Source organism: Oncorhynchus mykiss, chromosome 2 (genome assembly GCF_013265735.2).
Source record: "Oncorhynchus mykiss isolate Arlee chromosome 2, USDA_OmykA_1.1, whole genome shotgun sequence".
Taxonomy (NCBI): Eukaryota; Metazoa; Chordata; class Actinopteri; order Salmoniformes; family Salmonidae; genus Oncorhynchus; species Oncorhynchus mykiss.
In genome coordinates, this window is record NC_048566.1 from 77,565,084 (window position 1) to 77,589,961 (window position 24,878).

At 47.8% G+C, this 24,878-nt stretch overlaps 1 protein-coding gene across 2 annotated transcripts in view; it reads right to left on the reverse strand.

Annotated features, from left to right (window-relative positions):
• The window catches only part of wwox (WW domain containing oxidoreductase), a 296,505-nt gene that overhangs the window by 178,615 nt on the left and 93,012 nt on the right, over positions 1–24,878 (reverse strand). For both annotated transcript variants that reach the window (XM_036955981.1, XM_021572694.2), the window contains 2 exons: positions 12,486–12,574; positions 4,258–4,443 (listed from right to left, as the gene is read on the reverse strand). In XM_036955981.1, the coding sequence (XP_036811876.1) occupies positions 4,258–4,443; positions 12,486–12,574 (275 nt within the window). The remainder of the gene's footprint in view (positions 1–4,257; positions 4,444–12,485; positions 12,575–24,878) is intronic.

A 24,878-nucleotide genomic window follows, 5' to 3' on the forward strand; every position in this document is an offset into this window, starting at 1 on the left:
CATTACAACAGGGGGCTTAGGGAGTATAATCTACAACCAGGTCAGGGGTCAGACTGAAAGCCTGTTAGGGAGAGGCTAAGTGAAATAACCAGGAAGTCACGGGAAATAACACACAAACAGAAAAGTGAGTAACTTCAACGGATGCAATATAGGTGTGGAATGGAGCGGGCAGAATGGCAGATGTAATATCAGATATGGTCTCTATCCCCTCTTCTATTCTGGACTAGTCTGTAACTGACTCTCTTTTCTGGCTAAGCCCTCTTTGAAGGGGTTAGGCACCATTGATTAGGGATGGGAGAGGAGGGTGAGACTGGGGGGAGAATAGGATGGAGGAACACTGGAGGGGATGGGAGAGGAGGGTGAGACTGGGGGGAGAATAGGATGGAGGAATACTAGAGGGGATGGGAGAGGAGGGTGAGACTGGGGGGAGAATAGATTGGAGGAATACTGGAGAGGAGGGTGAGACTGGGGGGAGAATGGGATGGAGGAATACTGGAGAGGAGGGTGAGACTGGGGGGAGAATAGGATGGAGGAATACTGGAGGGGATGGGAGAGGAGGGTGAGACTGGGGGGAGAATAGGATGGAGGAATACTGGAGGGGATGGGAGAGGAGGGTGAGACTAGGGGGAGAATAGGATGGAGGAATACTGGAGGGGATGGGAGAGGAGGGTGAGACTGGGGGGAGGATATGATGGAGGAATACTAGAGGGGATGGGAGAGGAGGGTGAGACTGGGGGGAGAATAGATTGGAGGAATACTGGAGAGGAGGGTGAGACTGGGGGGAGAATGGGATGGAGGAATACTGGAGAGGAGGGTGAGACTGGGGGGAGAATAGGATGGAGGAATACTGGAGGGGATGGGAGAGGAGGGTGAGACTGGGGGGAGAATAGGATGGAGGAATACTGGAGGGGATGGGAGAGGAGGGTGAGACTGGGGGGAGAATAGGATGGAGGAATACTGGAGGGGATGGGAGAGGAGGGTGAGACTGGGGGGAGGATATGATGGAGGAATACTAGAGGGGATGGGAGAGGAGGGTGAGACTGGGGGGAGAATAGATTGGAGGAATACTGGAGAGGAGGGTGAGACTGGGGGGAGAATGGGATGGAGGAATACTGGAGAGGAGGGTGAGACTGGGGGGAGAATAGGATGGAGGAATAAAGCAGGGGATGGGTGGGGAGAGACAAAGATATGGGGAAATATGTAGAAAGGAAGCGAAAAGAGGAGAGGGGAAATTGGAGGGATGGAAAGAAGAGAAACATGGCAAGAGGAAAGGGCCTGCTCTCGTTGTAACTTATTAAACAGGTCCTGTATCAATAATATGTTGTCATTTCACTTTCTTTCAAATCACACTTCACTCTCCCTGTCAGGGTACGGGAGCTGACAACTTGTGAATATGAGTCTCATGACTGTAGTTGACTAATTGGTCAGCTAGAATAACTCTGCCAGGGGCATTGTGATTGGCTGACTGTAGCCAGGATCAATGTGTCCCATGCAAACGGACTGCCTCTGATACATACGGGGCAACATACTGTAGGAGTACTCCTTCCCTCCCTCCCACCCTCCCTCCCACCCAAGTTAAAGTATCCCAGTGAGAGAATAAATAAACATAAATATGGGTGTATTTACAATGATGTTTGTTCTTCACTGGTTGCCCTTTTCTTGTGGCAACAAGTCACAAATCTTGCTGCTGTGATGGCACACTGTGGTTTCACCCAATAGATATGGGAGTTTATCAAAATTGGGTTTGTTTTCAAATTCTTTGTGGGTCTGTGTAATCTGAGGGAAATATGTGTCTCTAATATTATGGCCATACATTTGGCAGGAGTGCAGGAAGTGCAGCTCAGCTTCCACCTCATTTTGTGGGCAGTGTGCACATAGTCTGTCTTCTCTTGAGAGCCAGGTCTGCCTAAGGCAGCCTTTCTCAATGGCAAGGCTATGCTCACTGAGATTTAATGGCAGGGCCCAGGTCTGACAGAATCTGTACAGAAGATGTAGATGCTGCTGTAGGCCCTCCTTTGTTGGGGACAGAAGCACCAGATCATCAGCAAACAGTAGACATTTGACTTTAGATTGTAGTAGGGTGAGGCCGGGTGCTGCAGACTGTTCTAGTGCCCTCGCCAATTCTTTTACATGTATGTTGAATAGGGTGTGGCTTAAGCTGCATCCCTGTCTCACTCCACGGTCCTGTGGAAAGAAATATGTGTGAATGGATTGGGGTGATCAGTCCTTGGTTCCAAATATTGGGGAAGATGCCAGAGCTAAGGATGATGTTAAAGAGTTTAAGTATAGCCAATTGGAATTTGTGGTCTGTATATTTTACAGTTTGTATTTTGTCCTGTAGTTCATCTAATGTAATTGGAGAATCCAGTGGGTTCTGGAAGTCTTTAATAGTTGATTTTGAGATTTGATCATGTATATGTATATAGTGTTGTCATGACGTTGGCCTGTGGGTAAGGTTTATGACCTCACCCCATAAATACCTTTCTCCCTTCTCTCTCTCTCTGACTCTACTGAGGGACTCTTGAATGGCCTTTGTTAAACATAGAGAGTCTGGGAACATCAAACAAGTGGGGGGGAAAGGAACCATATTTCGATAATAGAACCAGTTGAAAATATGCATTGGTACTTAATGAATATGACGTCAGTTCGGTTGTCATCTGAGACATTATGACTGATGAAGGAACGACCTAAACTGTATCTGGGAAAGTCTACACATTCTAGTTATCAGATTCACATGGAATTGTTGTGCAATTTAAATGCAATTTAAATGAAACTATTTGTGAAAAGATTCAATGTAATTTTAGCTTCCAAATGAGAGAATTGGGTTTTCATAAGATTAGAGCTCTGCTCAATCAGTGGCCCGCCCCTGTGAAGAGACATGGGTTATAAACTATGAAACACACCCTTCTCTCCCTCCACTATATAAGCCCTTGAAAATGTAACCTTCTGTTCCGGGTAAATTAGGATGACGGTCCGATGTCAGAAGGATTCAGATAATAACTACAGAACGAAGCCAACCTCAGCGTGAGCTTTGGTTGTGAATGGTATGAACTCTTATTCACTACAGAAGTGATACCTCCTAGCCGTTGAGTTAGCAGTGGCCGCCGTAAACGTGGGCTAGGAAAGGACGGATGATGTATCCCGTCTACCACACAACGACAACACTGCAACGTGTCCCGTTCACCACCAGTGACATTCTTCCGAGGACAGGAAGATCTCTGTTGGCCAACATGACCAGCATCTACGACCAACCTCCCGAAGCGCAGCTCAGAGAAAATATTTATTGCATTTTCCTTTTCCAAATGGGCGGTAATTTAGCATGCATAAGATACTGTATTTACGATAGCATGGCTTCTCCCTTTGTTTCTCAGTCTTCCCGCTCTTTCACCCAACCCTCTTTTCTTTGTGTAACCAGCTGTCATATCTGTTCCATCCGCTAGGGACGTTTTCCTTTATGACATAATTTGTAATCAAGGTATTATTCATTCTGTGTATATGTAATTCTGTGTGATTAGTTAGGTATTTAGTAAATAAATAATTAAACTCAATTTTGTATTGCTGAATAGAATAGCATGTCATATCACTTAATCCGGCATAGCCAAAGACATGACAGTGTTTTACAATTTTCCAAGAAATGGTTAGTCTATGGATTCTTCAATTACATTGAGCTGATTTCTGACATGCTGTTCCTTCTTTTTTTCCTCTCTCTCTCAGTCTCTCTCTGTCTCTCTCTGTCTCTCTCTCTGAGCCCTAGGACCATACCTCAGGACTACCTGGCCTGATGACCCTTGGCCGTCCCCGTGGTCACGCTGCTGATCCAGTTTCTGCTGTTTTGCCTGTGGCTATGGAACCATGACCTGTTCACCAGACGTGGTACCTTACCCTGGACCTGCTGTTTTCAACTCCTCTCTCTCCTTCTCTCTCCTTCTCTAGTGCACCTGCTGTCTCGACCTCTGCATACTTAGCTATGAAAATACAACTGACATTTACTCCTGAGGTGCTGACCTGTTGCACCCTCTACAACAACTGTGATTATTATTTGACCCTGCTGGTCATCTATGAACATTTGAACATCTTGAAGAACGATCTGGCCTTAATGGCCATGTACTCTTATAATCTCAGCCAGAAAAGGACTGGCCAACTCTCGGAGCCTGGATCCTCTCTAGGTTCAGTTCAGTAAGTGTGAGGGTAGGGCTTATGCTTTAGGGGGTTAGGTAGTGGTTATAAATAATATTTGTTTAGTCAGTGAATACAGACCTGTGTGACTCAGAGGACACCACCACCACACGGGCGGGGGCGGAGCGTCGCAGCACTTCCTGTAGACACTGCACCAACAGGAAGTGACCTAGGTGGCAGATCTGGAAGGTGGACTCCAGGCCGTCCTCCGTCAGACGCCAAGGCTGGGTACACACAGCTGCGTTACATATCAGGATGTGGAGCGGCCTAAGGGGAAAGGAGAGGGACATACAGGCAATGAGACACTGAGGGCCAGTATTACAAGGTATAGGCACTGTGACCTCCTCTCCACTCTGTAACCAGAGATCTAGGGAGAAGGAAAGGAAAGGAGAGGGGAAGACAGGAGGGAAAGAGAGAGGTGTGCTATTCCTGTGTGCAGCTGCTAGAGACAGGGTATTAGTGATATGATATACTGTATGTATACTGTATAGCGGGCTTCCTCTCTTACTCCCTGGTCTGACTGAGAGATACTGAATACAGTTGGACACTAGCCAACAGAAACAACCAACACCTTGAATAGTCATCATATCAACCTGAGAGAGAGAGAGAGAGAGAGAGAGGGGAGATAGCGGGGAGAGAGAGTGAGAGAGCAGGGAGAGATTGAGAGAGGGGAGAGAGAGAGAGCAGGGAGAGAGAGGGGAGGGGGGGGGGTTGGCAAAAAATACTTCAATCAGTTATAGAACCCATTGCCCTCTATGGCTGTGAGGTTTTGCGTACTTTGTGTACAACGCAAAACCCCAAACAATGCATGCAGAGCAGAATTAAGACTACACCCGCTAGTCCTCCTAGCGGGATGCCTAGCCCTGAAAGGTTATTAACATCCAGAAAAGAGCTGTTCAATTCTACAACCACCTAAAAGGAAGTGATGACCACACATTCCACCACAGAGCCTCACCTACAAAGAGATGAACCTACAGAAGTTCTATCAGCCAGCTGGTTCTGGGGCTCTATTCACAAACAGACTCCACACCAAGGGGCCAGCGTTCCGGTCTTGAAGCACTGTTGACTACTCTGGCCATGTCGGGCTGTGAGAGATCCTTGTAGGCGGCATCCCTCCAGCGAGCTCGAAACCACAGTAACACTGGCGAACAATCCAAACACGCCCACCAATTTTTTATTTCTTCCATTAGAATGAATTACAAGGCCCAGGGCAGTGTGTGTACCCTGTGTTTAAGACTGCCTGCTGGATTCATTAAAAACTGGATGCTAGAAATGGAATGTGTGAATTGTTATGCATGGCTCTAATGATTCTTCCCTATAACACTGTTAGAGAGGACATGAGTGTACATTCACCTTCAGGCCTCCTAACACACAGCACACACAGCTCACAGAGCACACACAGCTCACACAGCACACACAGCTCACAGAGCACACACAGCTCACACAGCTCATCCAGCACACACAGCATACACAGCTCACACAGCGCACACAGCTCACAGAGCGCACACAGCTCACACAGCGCACACAGCTCACACAGCGCACACAGCTCACACAGCGCACACAGCTCACACAGCACACACAGCTCACAGAGCACACACAGCACACACAGCTCACACAGCACACAGAGCACACAGAACGCACAGCACACACAGCACACACAGCACACAGAGCACACAGAACGCACAGCACACACAGCACACACAGCACACACAGCTCACACAGCACACACAGCACACACAGCACACAGAGCGCACAGAACGCACAGCACACACAGCACACACAGCTCACACAGCACACACAGCACACACAGCACACACAGCTCACAGAGCACACACAGCTCACAGAGCTCACACAGCTCACACAGCTCACACAGCTCACACAGCACACACAGCACACACAGCACACACAGCTTACACAGCTTATGCAGCACATATAGGGTTCATTACTGAGTCACACTCAGTCCACACCAACTACAGAATTCCTACATATGCAAATCATACTCTACCGTGCTATATACAGAATCATTAAAAAAGAATCATTAAAAAACTCTTAGTGTTTAACCCAAAGTAAAAAGTCATCTTTAGATTGAACTCCAAATCCACTGCCTAAAATGTAACCAGCGTCAGTGACTTAATAGAGCTAGAGAACAGGTTGGTGGGTAGTAAGAAAGCAGTGTTTGGACACGCCTACTCATTCAAAGGTGTTTCTTTATTTTGTACTATCTTCTCCATTGTAGAATACAGTTTTTTCGATTGCTAAACGTCAGTGGACACAACTGGAGTCACATGTGCAAAACTCTAACTACAGTCTGCACAGCAGCAGTTCATGTGGACCAAACTCTAGTTCGTTTTTCATTGCTTGAACACAGTTTTCAAAACTCTACACACTTATCCCATGACTTTAACCACAACCTGCACAACACTGTGGATTTACAGCACTTTGTTCAAATGCTAACACACTGCTGTCAAAACTGTGAACCACACATTCAAAACGGAATAGATTTCAGCCTTGTGCCCTTCAAACACTGCTGATTGCAATTTCAGCTGAAAGGCTAAGCAGATGTCTTGTTTTAGACTTGTTAGTGAACACACACACATATTACAGTACATATAGGTAGAGCTCAGAAAGACTCATTTTGGAAATGGAACAAGGAAGATGGGTTTGTGGAGGGAGAAGGGTGGCAGGGAGAGGGCGGATGCGTGGAGGAAGACAAAGAAGACAAAGAGCTGTTATTTCAGATTAAATAAGGGCTACACTTATAGACCATGTCGTGAACCATGGTCTCTCATTGAGAGAGGCAGGGTTGAGGGTGCAACCCAATCTGCAAAGATCCACAGTGGCATCTGTAATGCGAATTTTCCATCATGCAAACAGGTGAGAGTTACATCCTTACAGTAAATGAAAACATTACAGGAATCTATTTTGTATTGCAATTATAGAATATTTACACAGATATATATTACAGTAAGTTTGACTGTAAAATATATTTTTACAACAGGACCCAAAGGCTGCCCCCAACAGGGGGAAGAGGAAAAATATTTTCAGATGCGCAGGAAAATGCTATTGTTGACATGGTTGTTGTCAACAATGCAATAAAACTGCGGGAGATTCAAGATGGAGTGCTGGCTGATAATGATATATTTGAAAATGTTAATTCTGTCAGCACAACAACTATTGCTCGAGTCCTAAAGAAACACCAAGTTACAATGAAACAGTTATACACTGTACCGTTCGAGAGAAACAGTGAACGGGTAAAAGAGCAAAGATACCAATATGTCCAGGTAAGACGTCTGAGGTTACGTACACAGCTATACAAAATATTTACAGTAAAAAAAGCACTAGCATTTCTACAGTAAAACTGTGCACTTAATGTTTTTCAGAGAGTAATGGAGGTGGAAGCACTGGAAAGACCACATTCATTTGTATTTATCGATGAAGCTGGATTTAACCTTGCCAAAACACGGCGCAGAGGAAGGAATGTTATAGGTCAAAGGGCCACTGTGGAGGTTCCAGGCCAAAGGGGGGGAAATATCACCATGTGTGCTGCAATGGCCAATGATGGTTTGCTTCTCAACACACCACTCATTGGCCCATACAACACAGAAAGGCTTATAGCTTTCCTAGAACAGCTCTATGCTCAGCTAGTGCCAGCAGAACAGGGGGAGCCAGTAAGAAACCCCCAAGTTTTTGTCATAGTTTGCGATAACGTTGCTTTTCACCACTCTGCAGCTGTCACAGATTGGTTTGCAGCACATCACAGATTTATGGTTTTGTACCTGCCTGCATATTCACCCTTCCTCAACCCAATAGAGGAGTTTTTCTCTGCCTGGAGGTGGAAAGTGTTTGGTCACCACCCACATGACCAAATGTCTCTTTTGGAAGCCATGCGTGCCGGATGTGAGGACACGAGTCCAGAGGACTTCCAGGGATGGATAAGGCACTCCAGAAGGTTCTTCCCCAGGTGCATGGCAAGAGAAAACATTAGATGTGATGTTGAAGAAAACCTGTGGCCTGATGCTAGAGAGAGGCAGGATTAGCCCCTCAATTATTTGTTTGAATTACAGTATGTACTTTTAGTTTCTACCTTTTTTTTCTCATTACTGTAATTCCGTAAATTACTACAGACTATTGAAGCAAACTGCTAATTTTCGTTTACCTTAAAGAATTGTTATGTTCTAAAAATTGTAATAAATCATGTGAAAGAATGTCACTCTTTTCTTTGAAGAAAATATTACTTTGTATGAAGTCACTGAAATTGTTCAAACTGTAAAGATGAAAAGTTTGTATTTTCTGTATTGGTGTTTGATGCTAGTGTTTTTAGTGACAGTGTGTGTTATCTCAGTGAGGGTTGTGCATAGTGTTTGGCTGCACTGAGCGTGTTTTGAGCCATGTGTTAAGAGTTGTGTTGCTTGGAATGACTTTTGCAGGTGATGTGAACTGTTTAGCTCAGGTGACTGTTGGTAGTGCAGACTGTAGTTAGAGTTTTGCACGTGACTCCAGTTGTGCCCACTGTCGTTTAGCAATCGAAAAAAACTGTAATAGTGAAGACATCCAAACTATTAAATAACACATATGGAATCATGTAGTAACTAAAAAAGAGCTCAACAAATCAAAATATATTTTAAATTTGAGATTCTTCAAAGTAGCCACCCTTTGCCTTGATGACAGCTTTGCACACTCTTGGCATTCTCTCAACCAGCTGCATGAGGTAGTCACCTGGAATGCATTTTAATTAACCGGCGTGTCTTGTTAAAAGTTAATTTGTGGAATTTCTTTCCTTCTTAATGTGTTTGAGCCAGTCAGTTGTGTTGTGACAAGGTAGGGTGGTATACAGAAGAGAGCCCTATATGGTAAAAGTCCAAGTCCATATTATGGCAAGAACAGCTCAAATAAGATAATTGACTGACATGAAGTAACAGAGCATTTGGAATACAGGTTTAGGTTTAGGTTTAAAAAGGATTCTAAAGTTTGTCATTTCTACATGTTTTTTTGTATGTTTTAATGTCAGACTTGATTTGCCCTAACGAAAAATTAATTAACCCCTACAAAAATGTCCATTAATTATAATCCACATAAAAATAATTCACATTTCCTGTTGCTGCAGGATTATTTTCCTGCTGTGAGAAACTGGTCAAATTAAGATACGACATCTGTATGTATATGCTCATAACCCCTCCTCCTCCTCCTCCTCCTCAGAAGAGCAGACATCAGTTCCTAGCGCAGGGTCTCATCTTCATAACCACCGGTCTAATGAAGGTCTTTAATGGGCCTACTGCTGCTGGCCCGGTCGAACTGTTATCTTAGCGCTGGTCAAGCGGGGGTGTTAAGTACCAAACAGGGATAGATGAGTATATTGTATATTTAGTGTAACTAGCCCCCTTTGGCATGATCTCTGACATCAATGATAACCTGCCTGGAGGAGGTGATTGGCTCTGTGTGCAGCTGGGCTCTGTCCAATGATCATTAACACAGGACTTTATTGGCCATACAGGGACGGGAGCTGGAACAAACACACACACAGGGTAGAAATGTGTGTGTTTTGTGTGTCTGAAGACAAGCGTTCTCTAATATTGTTCTGGCAGTATCAGACAACTGCCCCATGCCATTCACAGCTCACAGACTCTCCTCTCCTCAACTCCGCTCTAACTTCCCCTGGGATGCCCCCACAAGTATATTTTAGTGATTACATTTAGTTTTGATACTTAATATAAATCCCTTTAGAACCCATAGTGGCCACCGACTGTATTTCTTTAAATTACTATAGTGACCACCGACTGTATTTCTTTAAATTACTATAGCGACCACCGACTGTATTTCTTTAAATTACTATAGTGACCACCGACTGTATTTCTTTAAATTACTATAGCGACCACCAACTGTATTTCTTTAAATTACTATAGCGACCACCGACTGTATTTCTTTAAATTACTATAGCGACCACCGACTGTATTTCTTTAAATTACTATAGTGACCACCGACTGTATTTCTTTAAATTACTATAGCGACCACCGACTGTATTTCTTTAAATTACTATAGTGACCACCGACTGTATTTCTTTAAATTACTATAGCGACCACCGACTGTATTTCTTTAAATTACTATAGCGACCACCGACTGTATTTCTTTAAATTACTATAGCGACCACCGACTGTATTTCTTTAAGTTGATTGGACATGATTTGGAAAGGCACACACCTGTCTATATAAGGTCCCACAGTTGACAGTGCACGTCGGAGCAAAAATCAAGCCATGAGGTTGAAGGAATTGTCTTTAGAGCTCCGAGACAGGATTGTGTTGAGGTACAGATCTGGGGAAGGGTACCAAAAGATGTCTGCAGCATTGAAGGTCTCCAAGAACACGGTGGCCTCCATCATTCTAAAATTGAAGACGTTTGGAACCACCTACTCTTCCTAGAGCTGGTCGCCAGGATAAACTGAGCAATCGGAGAAGGGCCTAGGAGACTATGAACCCGATGGTCACTCTGACAGAGCTCCAGAGTTCCTCTGTAGAGATGGGAGAACCTTCCAGAAGGACAACCATTTCTGCAGCACTCCACCAATCAGGACTTTATGGTAGAGTGGCCAGACGGAAGCCACTCCTCAGTAAAAGGTACATGACAGCCCGCTTGGAGTATGCCAAAAGGCACCCAAAGGACTCTCAGACCATGAGAAACAAGATTCTCTGGTCTGAAGAAACCAAAATTCAACTCTTTGACCTGAATGTCAAGCATCACGTCTGGAGAAAACATGGCATCATCCCTACGGTGAAGCACAGTGGTGGCAGCATCATGCTGTGGGGGTGTTTTTCATCGGCAGGGACTGGGAGACTAGTCAGGATCAAGGCAAAGATGAAGTACAGAGAGATCCTTGATGAAAACCTGCTCCACAGCGCTCAGGACCTCAGACTGGGACAAAGTTTCACCTTCCTACAAGACAAGACCCTAAGCTCACAGCCAAGACAACACAGGAGTGGCTTTGGGACACGTCTCTGAATGTCCTTGAGTAGCCCAACCAGAGCCCGGACTTAAACCTGATCGAACATCTCTGGAGAGACCTGAAAATAGCTGTGCAGCAACACTCCCCATCCAACCTGACAGAGTTTGATAGGATCTACAGAGAAGAATGGGAGAATGTCCCCAAATACAGGTGTGCCAAACTTGTAGCGTGATACCCAAGAAAACTCACGGGTGTAATTGCTGTCAAAGGTGCTTCAACAAAGTACTGAGTAAAGGGTCTGAATACTCATGTAAATGTGATATTTCACTTGTTTAGAGGAAGAGGAGTTAGAGATGATTGGAGGAATAGAGATGTGGAGCGAGACGTGGAGGGAGTAGGGAGGAGTGGAGAGTGGAGGGAGGAATGGAGAGTGGAGCGAGAGGAGAGTGGAGTGGAGGGAGGAGTGGAGAGTGGAGCGAGAGGAGAGTGGAGGGAGGAGTGGAGCGAGAGGAGAGCGAGAGGAGAGTGGAGGGAGAGGCGAGTGGAGGGAGGAGTGGAGCGAGAGGAGAGTGGAGGGAGAGGAGAGTGGAGGGAGGAGTGGAGAGTGGAGGGAGGAGTGGAGAGTGGAGGGAGGAATGGAGAGTGGAGCGAGAGGAGAGTGGAGTGGAGGGAGGAGTGGAGAGTGGAGCGAGAGGAGAGTGGAGGGAGAGGAGAGTGGAGGGAGGAGTGGAGAGAGAGGAGAGTGGAGGGAGAGGAGAGTGGAGGGAGAGGAGAGTGGAGCGAGAGGAGAGTGGAGCGAGAGGAGTGGAGTGAGAGGAGAGTGAAGCGAGAAGAGAGTGGAGCGAGAGGAGAGTGGAGGGAGAGGAACATGAGGGAGAGGGAGAGGAGGAAGAAAAGGATGAGGGAGAGGAGGAAGAAGAGGATGAGGGAGAGGAGGAAGAAGAGGATGAGGGAGAGGAGGAAGAAGAGGATAAGGGAGAGGAGATTCTTTCACATAGGTGTTCCTTTGTCCAGGTGTGAAAGGGCAGTGTGGAGTGCAAAATGGATTGCATCATCTGTGGATCTGTTTGGGCGGTATGCGAATTGGAGTGGGTCCATTCTGTATTGGATGATGGTGTTGACGTGAGCCATGTAGGTTTTACATACTGGGTCAGAGAGAGATAGAAAATGTCAGTGAAGACACTTGCCAGCTGGTCAGCGCATGTCCTGGGTATGTGTCCTGGTAATTCATCTGACCCTGTTGCCTTGTGAATGTTAACCTGTTTAAAGGTCTTACCCACATCGACTACAGAGAGTGTTTTTGTGGAACCCTGGGGCAGTTCATATTGCTACAGTAATAGCTCATAGGAATAAACAGACATAACAGATGACTTACAGTTTCTTGGTCTTGAAGGAGTCAGCGAACTCTCTGACACTGCGGAGAGAGGCCAGGTCCAACATCATGGCCTCCAACCTGGCCTTGTGCTGCAAAGAGAACAGACAACACACAACACCTTTATCATCATCCTCATCCTCAATCAACAATATTGTGAGTTTCGGTATGACACAAACACTAGCTCCTCCAGAAGTAACCATTTAGATTGACATCTGCTGATGTTGAGTTAGAGCAGACTGACTGCAGATGGCTCCAGATCTGATGAGACATTATGACCACAGCTCAACTACAGCAGACAGGTTCACATCTCTCTCAGGCTGTTGATGGCTCCTGACATGCTCATGGTTCTGTGTAAATGCTCATGGTTCTGTGTAAATGCTCATGGTTCTGTGTAAATGTTTACGGTTCTGTGTAAATGCTCATGGTTCTGTGTAAATGTTTATGGTTCTGTGTAAATGCCCACGGTTCTGTGTAAATGTTTATGGTTCTGTGTAAATGTTTATGGTTCTGTGTAAATGCTCATGGTTCTGTGTAAATGCTCATGGTTCTGTGTAAATATGCATGGTTCTGTGTAAATGCTCATGGTTCTGTGTAAATGCTCATGGTTCTGTGTAAATGTTTATGGTTCTGTGTAAATGCTCATGGTTCTGTGTAAATGCTCATGGTTCTGTGTAAATGCTCATGGTTCTGTGTAAATGTTTATGGTTCTGTGTAAATGTTTATGGTTCTGTGTAAATGCTCATGGTTCTGTGTAAATGCTCATGGTTCTGTGTAAATGTTTATGGTTCTGTGTAAATGCCCACGGTTCTGTGTAAATGTTTATGGTTCTGTGTAAATGTTTATGGTTCTGTGTAAATGCTCATGGTTCTGTGTAAATGCTCATGGTTCTGTGTAAATGTGCATGGTTCTGTGTAAATGCTCATGGTTCTGTGTAAATGCTCATGGTTCTGTGTAAATGTTTATGGTTCTGTGTAAATGCTCATGGTTCTGTGTAAATGCTCATGGTTCTGTGTAAATGCTCATGGTTCTGTGTAAATGTGTATAGTTCTGTGTAAATATTTATTGTTCTGTGTAAATGCTCATGGTGCTGTGTAAATATTTATGGTTCTGTGTAAATGATCATAGTTCTGTGTAAATGCTCATGGTTCTGTGTAAATGCTCATGGTTCTGTGTAAATATTTATGGTTCTGTGTAAATGCTCATGGTTCTGTGTAAATGCTCATGGTTCTGTGTAAATGCTCATGGTTCTGTGTAAATGCTCATGGTTCTGTGTAAATGATCATGGTTCTGTGTAAATATTTATGGTTATGTGTAAATGCTCATGGCTCTGTGTAAATGCTCATGGTTCTGTGTAAATGTTTATAGTTCTGTGTAAATGTTTATGGTTCTGTGTAAATGCTCATAGTTCTGTGTAAATGCTCATGGTTCTGTGTAAATGCTCATGGTTCTGTGTAAATATTTATGGTTCTGTGTAAATGCTCATGGCTCTGTGTAAATGCTCATGGTTCTGTGTAAATATGCATGGTTCTGTCTGTCCATGTGTAGCTCATCACACACCATATGCCGGTGGACAGGGAGAGGAGTGGTGAAAGATACAGTAGATGACTGTACAGTTAAATATGTATCTGCATTTACACACCGAATACAGACTATTCATTATCTACTCTATCACACTGGATCAGTCTACAGACTATTCCTTATCTACTCTATCACACTGGATCAGTCTACAGACCCAGCTGATCCTGTCAGAGATGTATTACCATGACCAGGTATAGAACCCAGACTTCAGCACAGCACAGCACAGCACAGCACAGCAAGACAGACAGACAGACAGACAGACAGACAGACAGACAGACAGACAGAGACAGACAGACAGAGACAGACAGAGACAGACAGAGACAGACAGACAGACAGAGACAGACAGACAGACAGACAGACAGACAGACAGTGTGTAAATGGTCCGTCAGTCTCATCCTCACACCTGAGAGAGAGAGACATCACTCCCGTGATCCCCACTGTCTGCGATTGGGAATATCAGCTATTCCTGATGCACACTTTCCCCGCTGTCCCTAGAGAACACTGTCAGCTCACATTACCCCAGGAAGAGTGTTCCACGCTTCGGTTTCCGAATTCCGACTCCCTGACAGCCTGACCCACATCTCATCTCTAACCCAGGAATGTCATAAGGGAATGACTTTCCTTCCTGCATCTGTCTCTGTAGAGAGTGACTATATATGACACCCACAGCAAGGACACACATGGAAAGATACCCACCAGCCAAGACAAGCACACCAAGGGTTAACAGCTCCTTCATGTTCGAGGTACACTTTTCAGGCATTTTACACTCGCATTTACTGCCCCTATGAGTATTAATACATTCTCTCTCTCACACACACACACGCACACACACACACACACACACTGCTCAATGATGTGACTCAAGGGTAAAACCATACCAGCGTAGAATGATCTACTCGTGGGGAGTGAAACTCATTTTGCCCTGGGGGCTGCATTAGGTCTTCAAAGAGGTCCGGAGGACCGCACTGAAAATGTGTTCTATTTTATTGGTGTCAAAATTTGCTAAAATTGTCCTCTATTCTTCATGGGCTGGACAGTCATGAGACTGTATGAATGTAGGTCCTTTATCATTACTTCACTGTTTCCATTTGGTTTCAGTCATTTTAAAGTATATTGAGTTATTTTGTCTTTACTCAAACCACAGCGGATCTGACCCAGAATGGTTCTCCTGGTGCTATTATATAGCATTGCAGGGCTATACAACGTTAAGGAGGTGATTATGGACATTATAGAAGTCTGATTATAGGGGATCTGTTTCATATCATCTACACACAGGTAAGAGAGGATATAATCAGCTCATTTAATGACCCTATAAATGTGACACACACACGGTCTATGCCTCCCTCACCTCCCCCACTAGAGTCTGGTTCCTCTCAAGGTTTCCTCCCACCTAGAGGGTTTTTCCTGAACACTGTCATTTATCCTTGTTCTTAGGGGTTAAGGCCAGGGTTGCTCTTAAAGCACTTTAGGACAAACTTATAAAACGCTCAATATGAATACATGAATACATATATGAATACAATATGACAGAGAGAGAGAGAAATAGAGAGAGAGAGAGAAATAGAGAGAGAGAGAAATAGAGAGAGAGAGAGAGAGAGAGAGAGAGAGAGAGAGAGAGAGAAATAGAGAGAGAGAGAAATAGAGAGAGAGAAATAGAGAGAGAGAGAGAGAGAGAGAGAGAGAGCGAGAGAGAGAGAGAAATAGAGAGAGAGAGAGAGCGAGAGAGAGAAAATAGAGAAAGAAATAGAGAGAGAGAGAAATAGAGAGAGAGAGAGAGAGAAATAGAGAGAGAGAGAGAGAGAGAGAGAGAAAATAGAGAAAGAAATAGAGAGAGAGAGAAATAGAGAGAGAGAGAGAGAGAGAGAAATAGAGAGAGAGAGAGAGAGAGAGAGACAGAGAGAGAGAGACAGAGATGGGTATGGGGGTACTTCAGCAAATCCAGCAGAAGGAGGTGAGCAGAATGACTTCAACCCCTCCTCTTTCCACCCTACCGGTCCTCCCTCCTCCTCCCACCCTAACGGTCCTCCCTCCTTCACCCACCTTACCGGTCCTCCCTCCTCCTCCCACCCTAACGGTCCTCCCTCCTCCTCCCACCCTACCGGTCCTCCCTCCTTCTCCCACCCTACCGGTCCTCCCTCCTCCTCCCACCCTACCGGTCCTCCCTCCTCCTCCCACCCTAACGGTCCTCCCTCCTTCTCCCACCCTAATGGTCCTCCCTCATCCTCCCACACTAACGGTCCTCCTTCCTCCTTCCTACCTGCCTGCCTAGGTCTTTTGAAGAAAATAAAGTTTATTGCCTGGAAAGAGGGGGAAAGCATGTAAAAAGCATTAAGCGATGGAGGTGAACAATTAGACAGATGGCCAGGGTTCTGAAGGAGAGAAGGGGGGAAAAGAAAGAGGGAAAGAGAGAGGGAGAACATGCGGACACAAACATTGAGGAGTTTTACGAGGAGGCTGACAATTCGTGGTCTCTTGAAGGGCGGTGGGGAAGTAAGAATTAGTGCACTAAAGCTGAATAGGCTGAACCAGACAGGTTAAATGCTACTTGGAAAGTATCATTCCTCTGACTTTGGCTGAACACTCCTCATGAATAATGGTTTTAGCCAAAACAGGATGACAAAGACAGTACATTGACATCCATTAGGGAGAAGACTGACAGCATGGTGTCTCTCTCGGTGTGTGTGTCTGTCTGTCTGCCAAAAGAGCCACATGTTAGGACTCAAGGCACAAGTTCACCATGATGACAACACAAGCATCAGACCACCATACCCTTCCCCCTCTGTCTGTAACATACCTGTGACCTTTTTGAATTTCACAACAGACAGAGAAAAAGGGGGAAGGAAGGAGAGAAAGAAAGCCAGTAAGGGGATGGAAGGGTAAAGTCAGGATGGGGATGGAAGGGTAAAGTCAGGATGGAAGGGTAAAGTCAGGATGGGGATGGAAGGGTAAAGTCAGGATGGGGATGGAAGGGTAAAGTCAGGATGGAAGGGTAAAGACAGGATGGGGATGGAAGGGTAAAGTCAGGATGGAAGGGTAAAGACAGGATGGGGATGGAAGGGTAAAGACAGGATGGGGATGGAAGGGTAAAGACAGGATGGGGATGGAAGGGTAAAGTCAGGATGGGGATGGAAGGGTAAAGACAGGATGGGGATGGAAGGGTAAAGACAGGATGGGGATGGAAGGGTAAAGACAGGGTGGGGATGGAAGGGTAAAGACAGGATGGGGATGGAAGGGTAAAGACAGGATGGAAGGGTAAAGTCAGGATGGGGAAGGAAGGGTAAAGACAGGATGGGGATGGAAGGGTAAAGACAGGATGGGGATGGAAGGGTAAAGCCAGGATGGGGATGGAAGGGTAAAGCCAGGATGGGGATGGAAGGGTAAAGACAGGATGGGGATGGAAGGGTAAAGACAGGATGGAAGGGTAAAGTCAGGATGGGGATGGAAGGGTAAAGACAGGATGGGGATGGAAGGGTAAAGACAGGATGGGGATGGAAGGGTAAAGCCAGGATGGGGATGGAAGGGTAAAGCCAGGATGGGGATGGAAGGGTAAAGACAGGATGGGGATGGAAGGGTAAAGCCAGGATGGGGATGGAAGGGTAAAGCCAGGATGGGGATGGAAGGGTAAAGACAGGATGGGGATGGAAGGGTAAAGACAGGATGGAAGGGTAAAGTCAGGATGGGGATGGAAGGGTAAAGACAGGATGGGGATGGAAGGGTAAAGACAGGATGGGGATGGAAGGGTAAAGACAGGATGGAGATGGAAGGGTAAAGACAGGATGGGGATGGAAGGGTAAAGACAGGATGGAAGGGTAAAGTCAGGATGGGGATGGAAGGGTAAAGACAGGATGGGGACGGAAGGGTAAAGACAGGATGGGGACGGAAGGGTAAAGACAGGATGGGGACTAAAGGGTAAAGACAGGATGGGGATGGAAGGGTAAAGACAGGATGGGGATGGAAGGGTAAAGTCAGGATGGGGATGGAAGGGTAAAGTCAGGATGGGGATGGAAGGGTAAAGACAGGATGGGGATGGAAGGGTAAAGTCAGGATGGGGATGGAAGAGTAAAGACAGGATGGGGACGGAAGGGTAAAGACAGGATGGGAATGGAAGGGTAAAGACAGGATGGGGGCTGAAGGGTAAAGACATGATGGGGATGGAAGGGTAAAGTCAGGATGGGGATGGAAGGGTAAAGTCAGGATGGGGATGGAAGGGTAAAGACAGGATGGCGATGGAAGGGTAAAGACAGGATGGGGGTGGAAGGGTAAAGACAGGATGGAAGGGTAAAGATAGGATGGGGATGGAAGGGAAAAGACTGGATGGGGATGGAAGGGTAAAGACAGGATGGGGATGGAAGGGTAAAGACAGGATGGGGATGGAAGGGTAAAGACAGGATGGGGGCTGAAGGGTAAAGTCAGGATGGGGATGGAAGGGTAAAGACATGATGGGGATGGAAGGGTAAAGTCAGGATGGGGATGGAAGGGTAAAGTCAGGATGGGGATGGAAGGGTAAAGACAGGATGGAGATGGAAGGGTAAAGACAGGATGGGGGTGGAAGGGTAAAGACAGGATGGAAGGGTAAAGATAGGATGGGGATGGAAGGGAAAAGACTGGATGGGGATGGAAGGGTAAAGACAGGATGGGGATGGAAGGGTAAAGACAGGATGAGGATGGAAGGGTAAAGTCAGGATGTGGATGGAAGGGTAAAGTCAGGATGGGGATGGAAGGGTAAAGACAGGATGGGGATGGAAGGGTAAAGTCAGGATGGAAGGGTAAAGTCAGGATGGGGATGGAAGGGTAAAGACAGGATGGGGATGGAAGGGTAAAGACAGGATGGGGATGGAAGGGTAAAGACAGGATGGGGATGGAAGGGTAAAGAAAGGATGGGGATGGAAGGGTAAAGACAGGATGGGGATGGAAGGGTAAAGACAGGATGGGGATGGAAGGGTAAAGACAGGATGGGGATGGAAGGGTAAAGACAGGATGGGGATGGAAGGGTAAAGTCAGGGTGGGGATGGAAGGGTAAAGTCAGGGTGGGGATGGAAGGGTAAAGACAGGATGGAAGGGTAAAGTCAGGATGGGGATGGAAGGGTAAAGACAGGATGGGGATGGAAGGGTAAAGACAGGATGGGGATGGAAGGGTAAAGACAGGATGGGGATGGAAGGGTAAAGACAGGATGGAATGGTAAAGTCAGGATGGGGATGGAAGGGTAAAGTCAGGATGGGGATGGAAGGGTAAAGTCAGGATGGGGATGGAAGGGTAAAGACAGGATGGGGATGGAAGGGTAAAGTCAGGATGGGGATGAAAGGGTAAAGTCAGGATGGGGATGGAAGGGTAAAGACAGGATGGGGATGGAAGGGTAAAGACAGGATGGAATGGTAAAGTCAGGATGGGGATGGAAGGGTAAAGTCAGGATGGGGATGGAAGGGTAAAGTCAGGATGGGGATGGAAGGGTAAAGACAGGATGGGGATGGAAGGGTAAAGTCAGGATGGGGATGAAAGGGTAAAGTCAGGATGGGGATGGAAGGGTAAAGACAGGGTGGGGATGGAAGGGTAGAGACAGGATGGGGATGGAAGGGTAAAGACAGGATGGAAGGGTAAAGTCAGGATGGGGATGGAAGGGTAAAGACAGGATGGGGATGGAAGGGTAAAGACAGGATGGAAGGGTAAAGTCAGGATGGGGATGGAAGGGTAAAGACAGGATGGGGATGGAAGGGTAAAGACAGGATGGGGATGGAAGGGTAAAGACAGGATGGAAGGGTAAAGTCAGGATGGGGATGGAAGGGTAAAGTCAGGATGGGGATGGAAGGGTAAAGTCAGGATGGGGATGGAAGGGTAAAGACAGGATGGGGATGGAAGGGTAAAGTCAGGATGGAAGGGTAAAGACAGGATGAGGATGGAAGGGTAAAGACAGGATGGGGATGGAAGGGTAAAGACAGGATGGGGATGGAAGGGTAAAGACAGGATGGAAGGGTAAAGTCAGGATGGGGATGGAAGGGTAAAGACAGGATGGAAGGGTAAAGTCAGGATGGGGATGGAAGGGTAAAGACAGGATGGGGATGGAAGAGTAAAGCCAGAATGGGGATGGAAGGGTAAAGCCAGGATGGGGATGGAAGGGTAAAGACAGGATGGAAGGGTAAAGTCAGGATGGGGATGGATGGGTAAAGACAGGATGGGGATGGAAGGGTAAAGACAGGATGGGGGTGGAAGGGTAAAGACAGGATGGGGATGGAAGGGTAAAGACAGGATGGGGATGGAAGGGTAAAGACAGGATGGGGATGGAAGGGTAAAGACAGGATGGGGATGGAAGGGTAAAGTCAGGATGGGGATGGAAGGGTAAAGACAGGATGGGGATGGAAGGGTAAAGACAGGATGGGGATGGAAGGGTAAAGACAGGATGGAAGGGTAAAGACAGGATGGGGATGGAAGGGTAAAGACAGAATGGGGATGGAAGGGTAAAGACAGGATGGAAGGGTAAAGACAGGATGGGGATGGAAGGGTAAAGACAGGATGGGGATGGAAGGGTAAAGACAGGATGGGGACTGAAGGGTAAAGACAGGATGGGATGGAAGGGTAAAGTCAGGATGGGGATGGAAGGGTAAAGTCAGGATGGGGATGGAAGGGTAAAGTCAGGATGGGGATGGAAGGGTAAAGACAGGATGGGGATGGAAAGGTAAAGTCAGGATGGGGATGGAAGGGTAAAGTCAGGACGGGGATGGAAGGGTAAAGTCAGGATGGGGATGGAAGGGTAAAGACAGGATGGGGATGGAAGGGTAAAGACAGGATGGGGATGGAAGGGTAAAGTCAGGATGGAAGGGTAAAGACAGGATGGGGATGGAAGGGTAAAGACAGGATGGGGATGAAAGGGTAAAGTCAGGATGGGGATGGAAGGGTAAAGTCAGGATGGGGATGGAAGGGTAAAGTCAGGATGGGGATGGAAGGGTAAAGACATGATGGGGATGGAAGGGTAAAGTCAGGATGGGGATGGAAGGGTAAAGACAGGATGGGGATGGAAAGGTAAAGTCAGGATGGGGATGGAAGGGTAAAGACAGGATGGAAGGGTAAAGTCAGGATGGGGATGGAAGGGTAAAGACAGGATGGGGATGGAAGAGTAAAGCCAGAATGGGGATGGAAGGGTAAAGCCAGGATGGGGATGGAAGGGTAAAGACAGGATGGAAGGGTAAAGTCAGGATGGGGATGGATGGGTAAAGACAGGATGGGGATGGAAGGGTAAAGACAGGATGGGGGTGGAAGGGTAAAGACAGGATGGGGATGGAAGGGTAAAGACAGGATGGGGATGGAAGGGTAAAGACAGGATGGGGATGGAAGGGTAAAGACAGGATGGGGATGGAAGGGTAAAGTCAGGATGGGGATGGAAGGGTAAAGACAGGATGGGGATGGAAGGGTAAAGACAGGATGGGGATGGAAGGGTAAAGACAGGATGGAAGGGTAAAGACAGGATGGGGATGGAAGGGTAAAGACAGAATGGGGATGGAAGGGTAAAGACAGGATGGAAGGGTAAAGACAGGATGGGGATGGAAGGGTAAAGACAGGATGGGGATGGAAGGGTAAAGACAGGATGGGGACTGAAGGGTAAAGACAGGATGGGATGGAAGGGTAAAGTCAGGATGGGGATGGAAGGGTAAAGTCAGGATGGGGATGGAAGGGTAAAGTCAGGATGGGGATGGAAGGGTAAAGACAGGATGGGGATGGAAAGGTAAAGTCAGGATGGGGATGGAAGGGTAAAGTCAGGACGGGGATGGAAGGGTAAAGTCAGGATGGAAGGGTAAAGACAGGATGGGGATGGAAGGGTAAAGACAGGATGGGGATGAAAGGGTAAAGTCAGGATGGGGATGGAAGGGTAAAGTCAGGATGGAAGGGTAAAGACAGGATGGGGATGGAAGGGTAAAGACAGGATGGGGATGAAAGGGTAAAGTCAGGATGGGGATGGAAGGGTAAAGTCAGGATGGGGATGGAAGGGTAAAGTCAGGATGGGGATGGAAGGGTAAATACATGATGGGGATGGAAGGGTAAAGTCAGGATGGGGATGGAAGGGTAAAGACAGGATGGGGATGGAAAGGTAAAGTCAGGATGGGGATGGAAGGGTAAAGTCAGGACGGGGATGGAAGGGTAAAGACAGGATGGGGATGGAAGGGTAAAGACAGGATGGGGATGGAAGGGTAAAGACAGGATGGGGATGGAAGGGTAAAGACAGGATGGGGATGGAAGGGTAAAGACAGAATAAAGAGCGAGAGAAAGAAAGTGTCGTGACAGAATAGTTCCTCACAAACCCTCCTGCATTACGCAGACGGAGCCGAGAAGTTAAAGCAGTTTAGTACCACACCTGAGACAAATGACCGTGTACCACACACCCCCATGTGTTGAGAGGAGGGATGGAGAGAGGAAAGAGAGAGAAAAGAGATTGGGAATGTAATACAATTAGAAGTGTGGCCATCCAATCAAATGAGGAAATGGTATGAGGCCCCTTCCTGTTCAATAAGGAACTAGACCACTCAACCAATCTCTTCAATAACCAAACACAGGATGGGGATGGAAGGGTAAAGACAGGATGGGGATGGAAGGGTAAAGCCAGGATGGGGATGGAATAACCACACACACACACCAACCTCTTCAATAACCACACACACACACCAACCTCTTCAATAACCACACACACACCAACCTCTTCAATAACCACACACACACACACACCAACCTCTTCAATAACCACACACACACACACACCACCGACCCATTTAATAGTGTTGAAGCCAGCCCTAATGGAGCTAGTGGAACAAGTATCCCCTAAGATAATGGACAAGCTCCAACTCACTGCTCTCACGCCCCTCTCCTCACCCCGTGCTGCCCCTCTCCTCACCCCGTACTGCCCCTCTCCTCACCCCGTGCTGCCCCTCTCCTCATCCCGTGCTGCCCCTCTCCTCATCCCGTGCTGCCCTTCTCCTCATCCCGTGCTGCCCCTCTCCTCATCCCGTGCTGCCCCTCTCCTCATCCCGTGCTGCCCCTCTCCTCATCCCGTGCTGCCCCTCTCCTCACCCCGTGCTGCCCCTCTCCTCACCCCGTGCTGCCCCTCTCCTCACCCGTGCTGCCCCTCTCCTCATCCCGTGCTGCCCCTCTCCTCATCCCGTACTGCCCCTCTCCTCATCCCGTGCTGCCCCTCTCCTCATCCCGTGCTGCCCCTCTCCTCATCCCGTGCTGCCCCTCTCCTCACCCCGTGCTGCCCCTCTCATCACCCCGTGCTGCCCCTCTCCTCATCCAGTGCTGCCCCTCTCATCACCCCGTGCTGCCCCTCTCCCCATCCCGTGCTGCCCCTCTCCCCATCCCGTGCTGCCCCTCTCCCCATCCCGTGCTGCCCCTCTCCTCATCCCGTGCTGCCCCTCTCCCCATCCTGTGCTGCCCCTCTCCTCACCCCGTGCTGCCCCTCTCCTCATCCCGTGCTGCCCCTCTCCTCATCCCGTGCTGCCCCTCTCCTCATCCCGTGCTGCCCCTCTCCTCACCCCGTGCTGCCCCTCTCCTCACCCCGTGCTGCCCCTCTCCTCATCCCGTGCTGCCCCTCTCCCCATCCCGTGCTGCCCCTCTCCTCACCCCGTGCTGCCCCTCTCCTCATCCCGTGCTGCCCCTCTCCTCACCCCGTGCTGCCCCTCTCCTCACCCCATGCTGCCCCTCTCATCACCCCGTGCTGCCCCTCTCCTCATCCCGTGCTGCCCCTCTCCCCATCCCGTGCTGCCCCTCTCCACATCCCGTGCTGCCCCTCTCCTCATCCCGTGCTGCCCTTCTCCTCATCCCGTGCTGCCCCTCTCCTCATCCCGTGCTGCCCCTCTCCCTATCCCGTGCTGCCCCTCTCTTCATCCCGTGCTGCCCCTCTCCTCATCCCGTGCTGCCCCTCTCCCTATCCCGTGCTGCCCCTCTCATCACCCCGTGCTGCCCCTCTCCTCATCCCGTGCTGCCCCTCTCCCCATCCCGTGCTGCCCCTCTCCCCATCCCGTGCTGCCCCTCTCCTCATCCCGTACTGTCCCTCTCCTCATCCCGTGCTGCCCCTCTCCCTATCCCGTGCTGCCCCTCTCCCCATCCCGTGCTGCCCCTCTCCCTATCCCGTGCTGCCCCTCTCCTCATCCCGTGCTGCCCTTCTCCTCATCCCGTGCTGCCCCTCTCCTCATCCTGTGCTGCCCCTCTCCCTATCCCGTGCTGTCCCCACCACTACCGTTCAGGAGTAGTGAAGAGAGGTATGCCGATGGGGGTTGAGGGAGAGATAGAGAGAGGGAAGAAATGAGGCTATATTATAGAATTATTTGAGAACAAAAAAAGAAACCATTTAAGTATTCCCAAGCCATTTAAGAGCAGATAATACAAAGGGGATCCCTCTTAGCTACAGTAGTAATGATGTGTGTTCATACCAAGTTCTATGTGTGAAAGTGAACAAGCAGAGAAGTCCTCATGTGAAAAGGGCACCTTATAAAAGCAATTAAGAGAGCTGGCTTTGACCAGCTCATTCAGCTCATTCCTCCATGACCTTGTCCTGACCACATTTTAAGACTTTACTTGATCAGAGATATAATTTGGGGAGAAAGAGAAGATGTGGAAGAGCGAGGAGGGAAATGGCAGCATGAATTGGTCATAAGTCATCATATCAGAATGATGACGTTCCTTCATAAATACCCACCAATCTTCTCTCCACCTGGCTGGGTCACATACACACCTCTCTCCACCTGGCTGGGTCACATACACACCTCTCTCCACCTGGCTGGGTCACATACACACACCTCTCCACCTGGCTGGGTCACATACACACACCTCTCCACCTG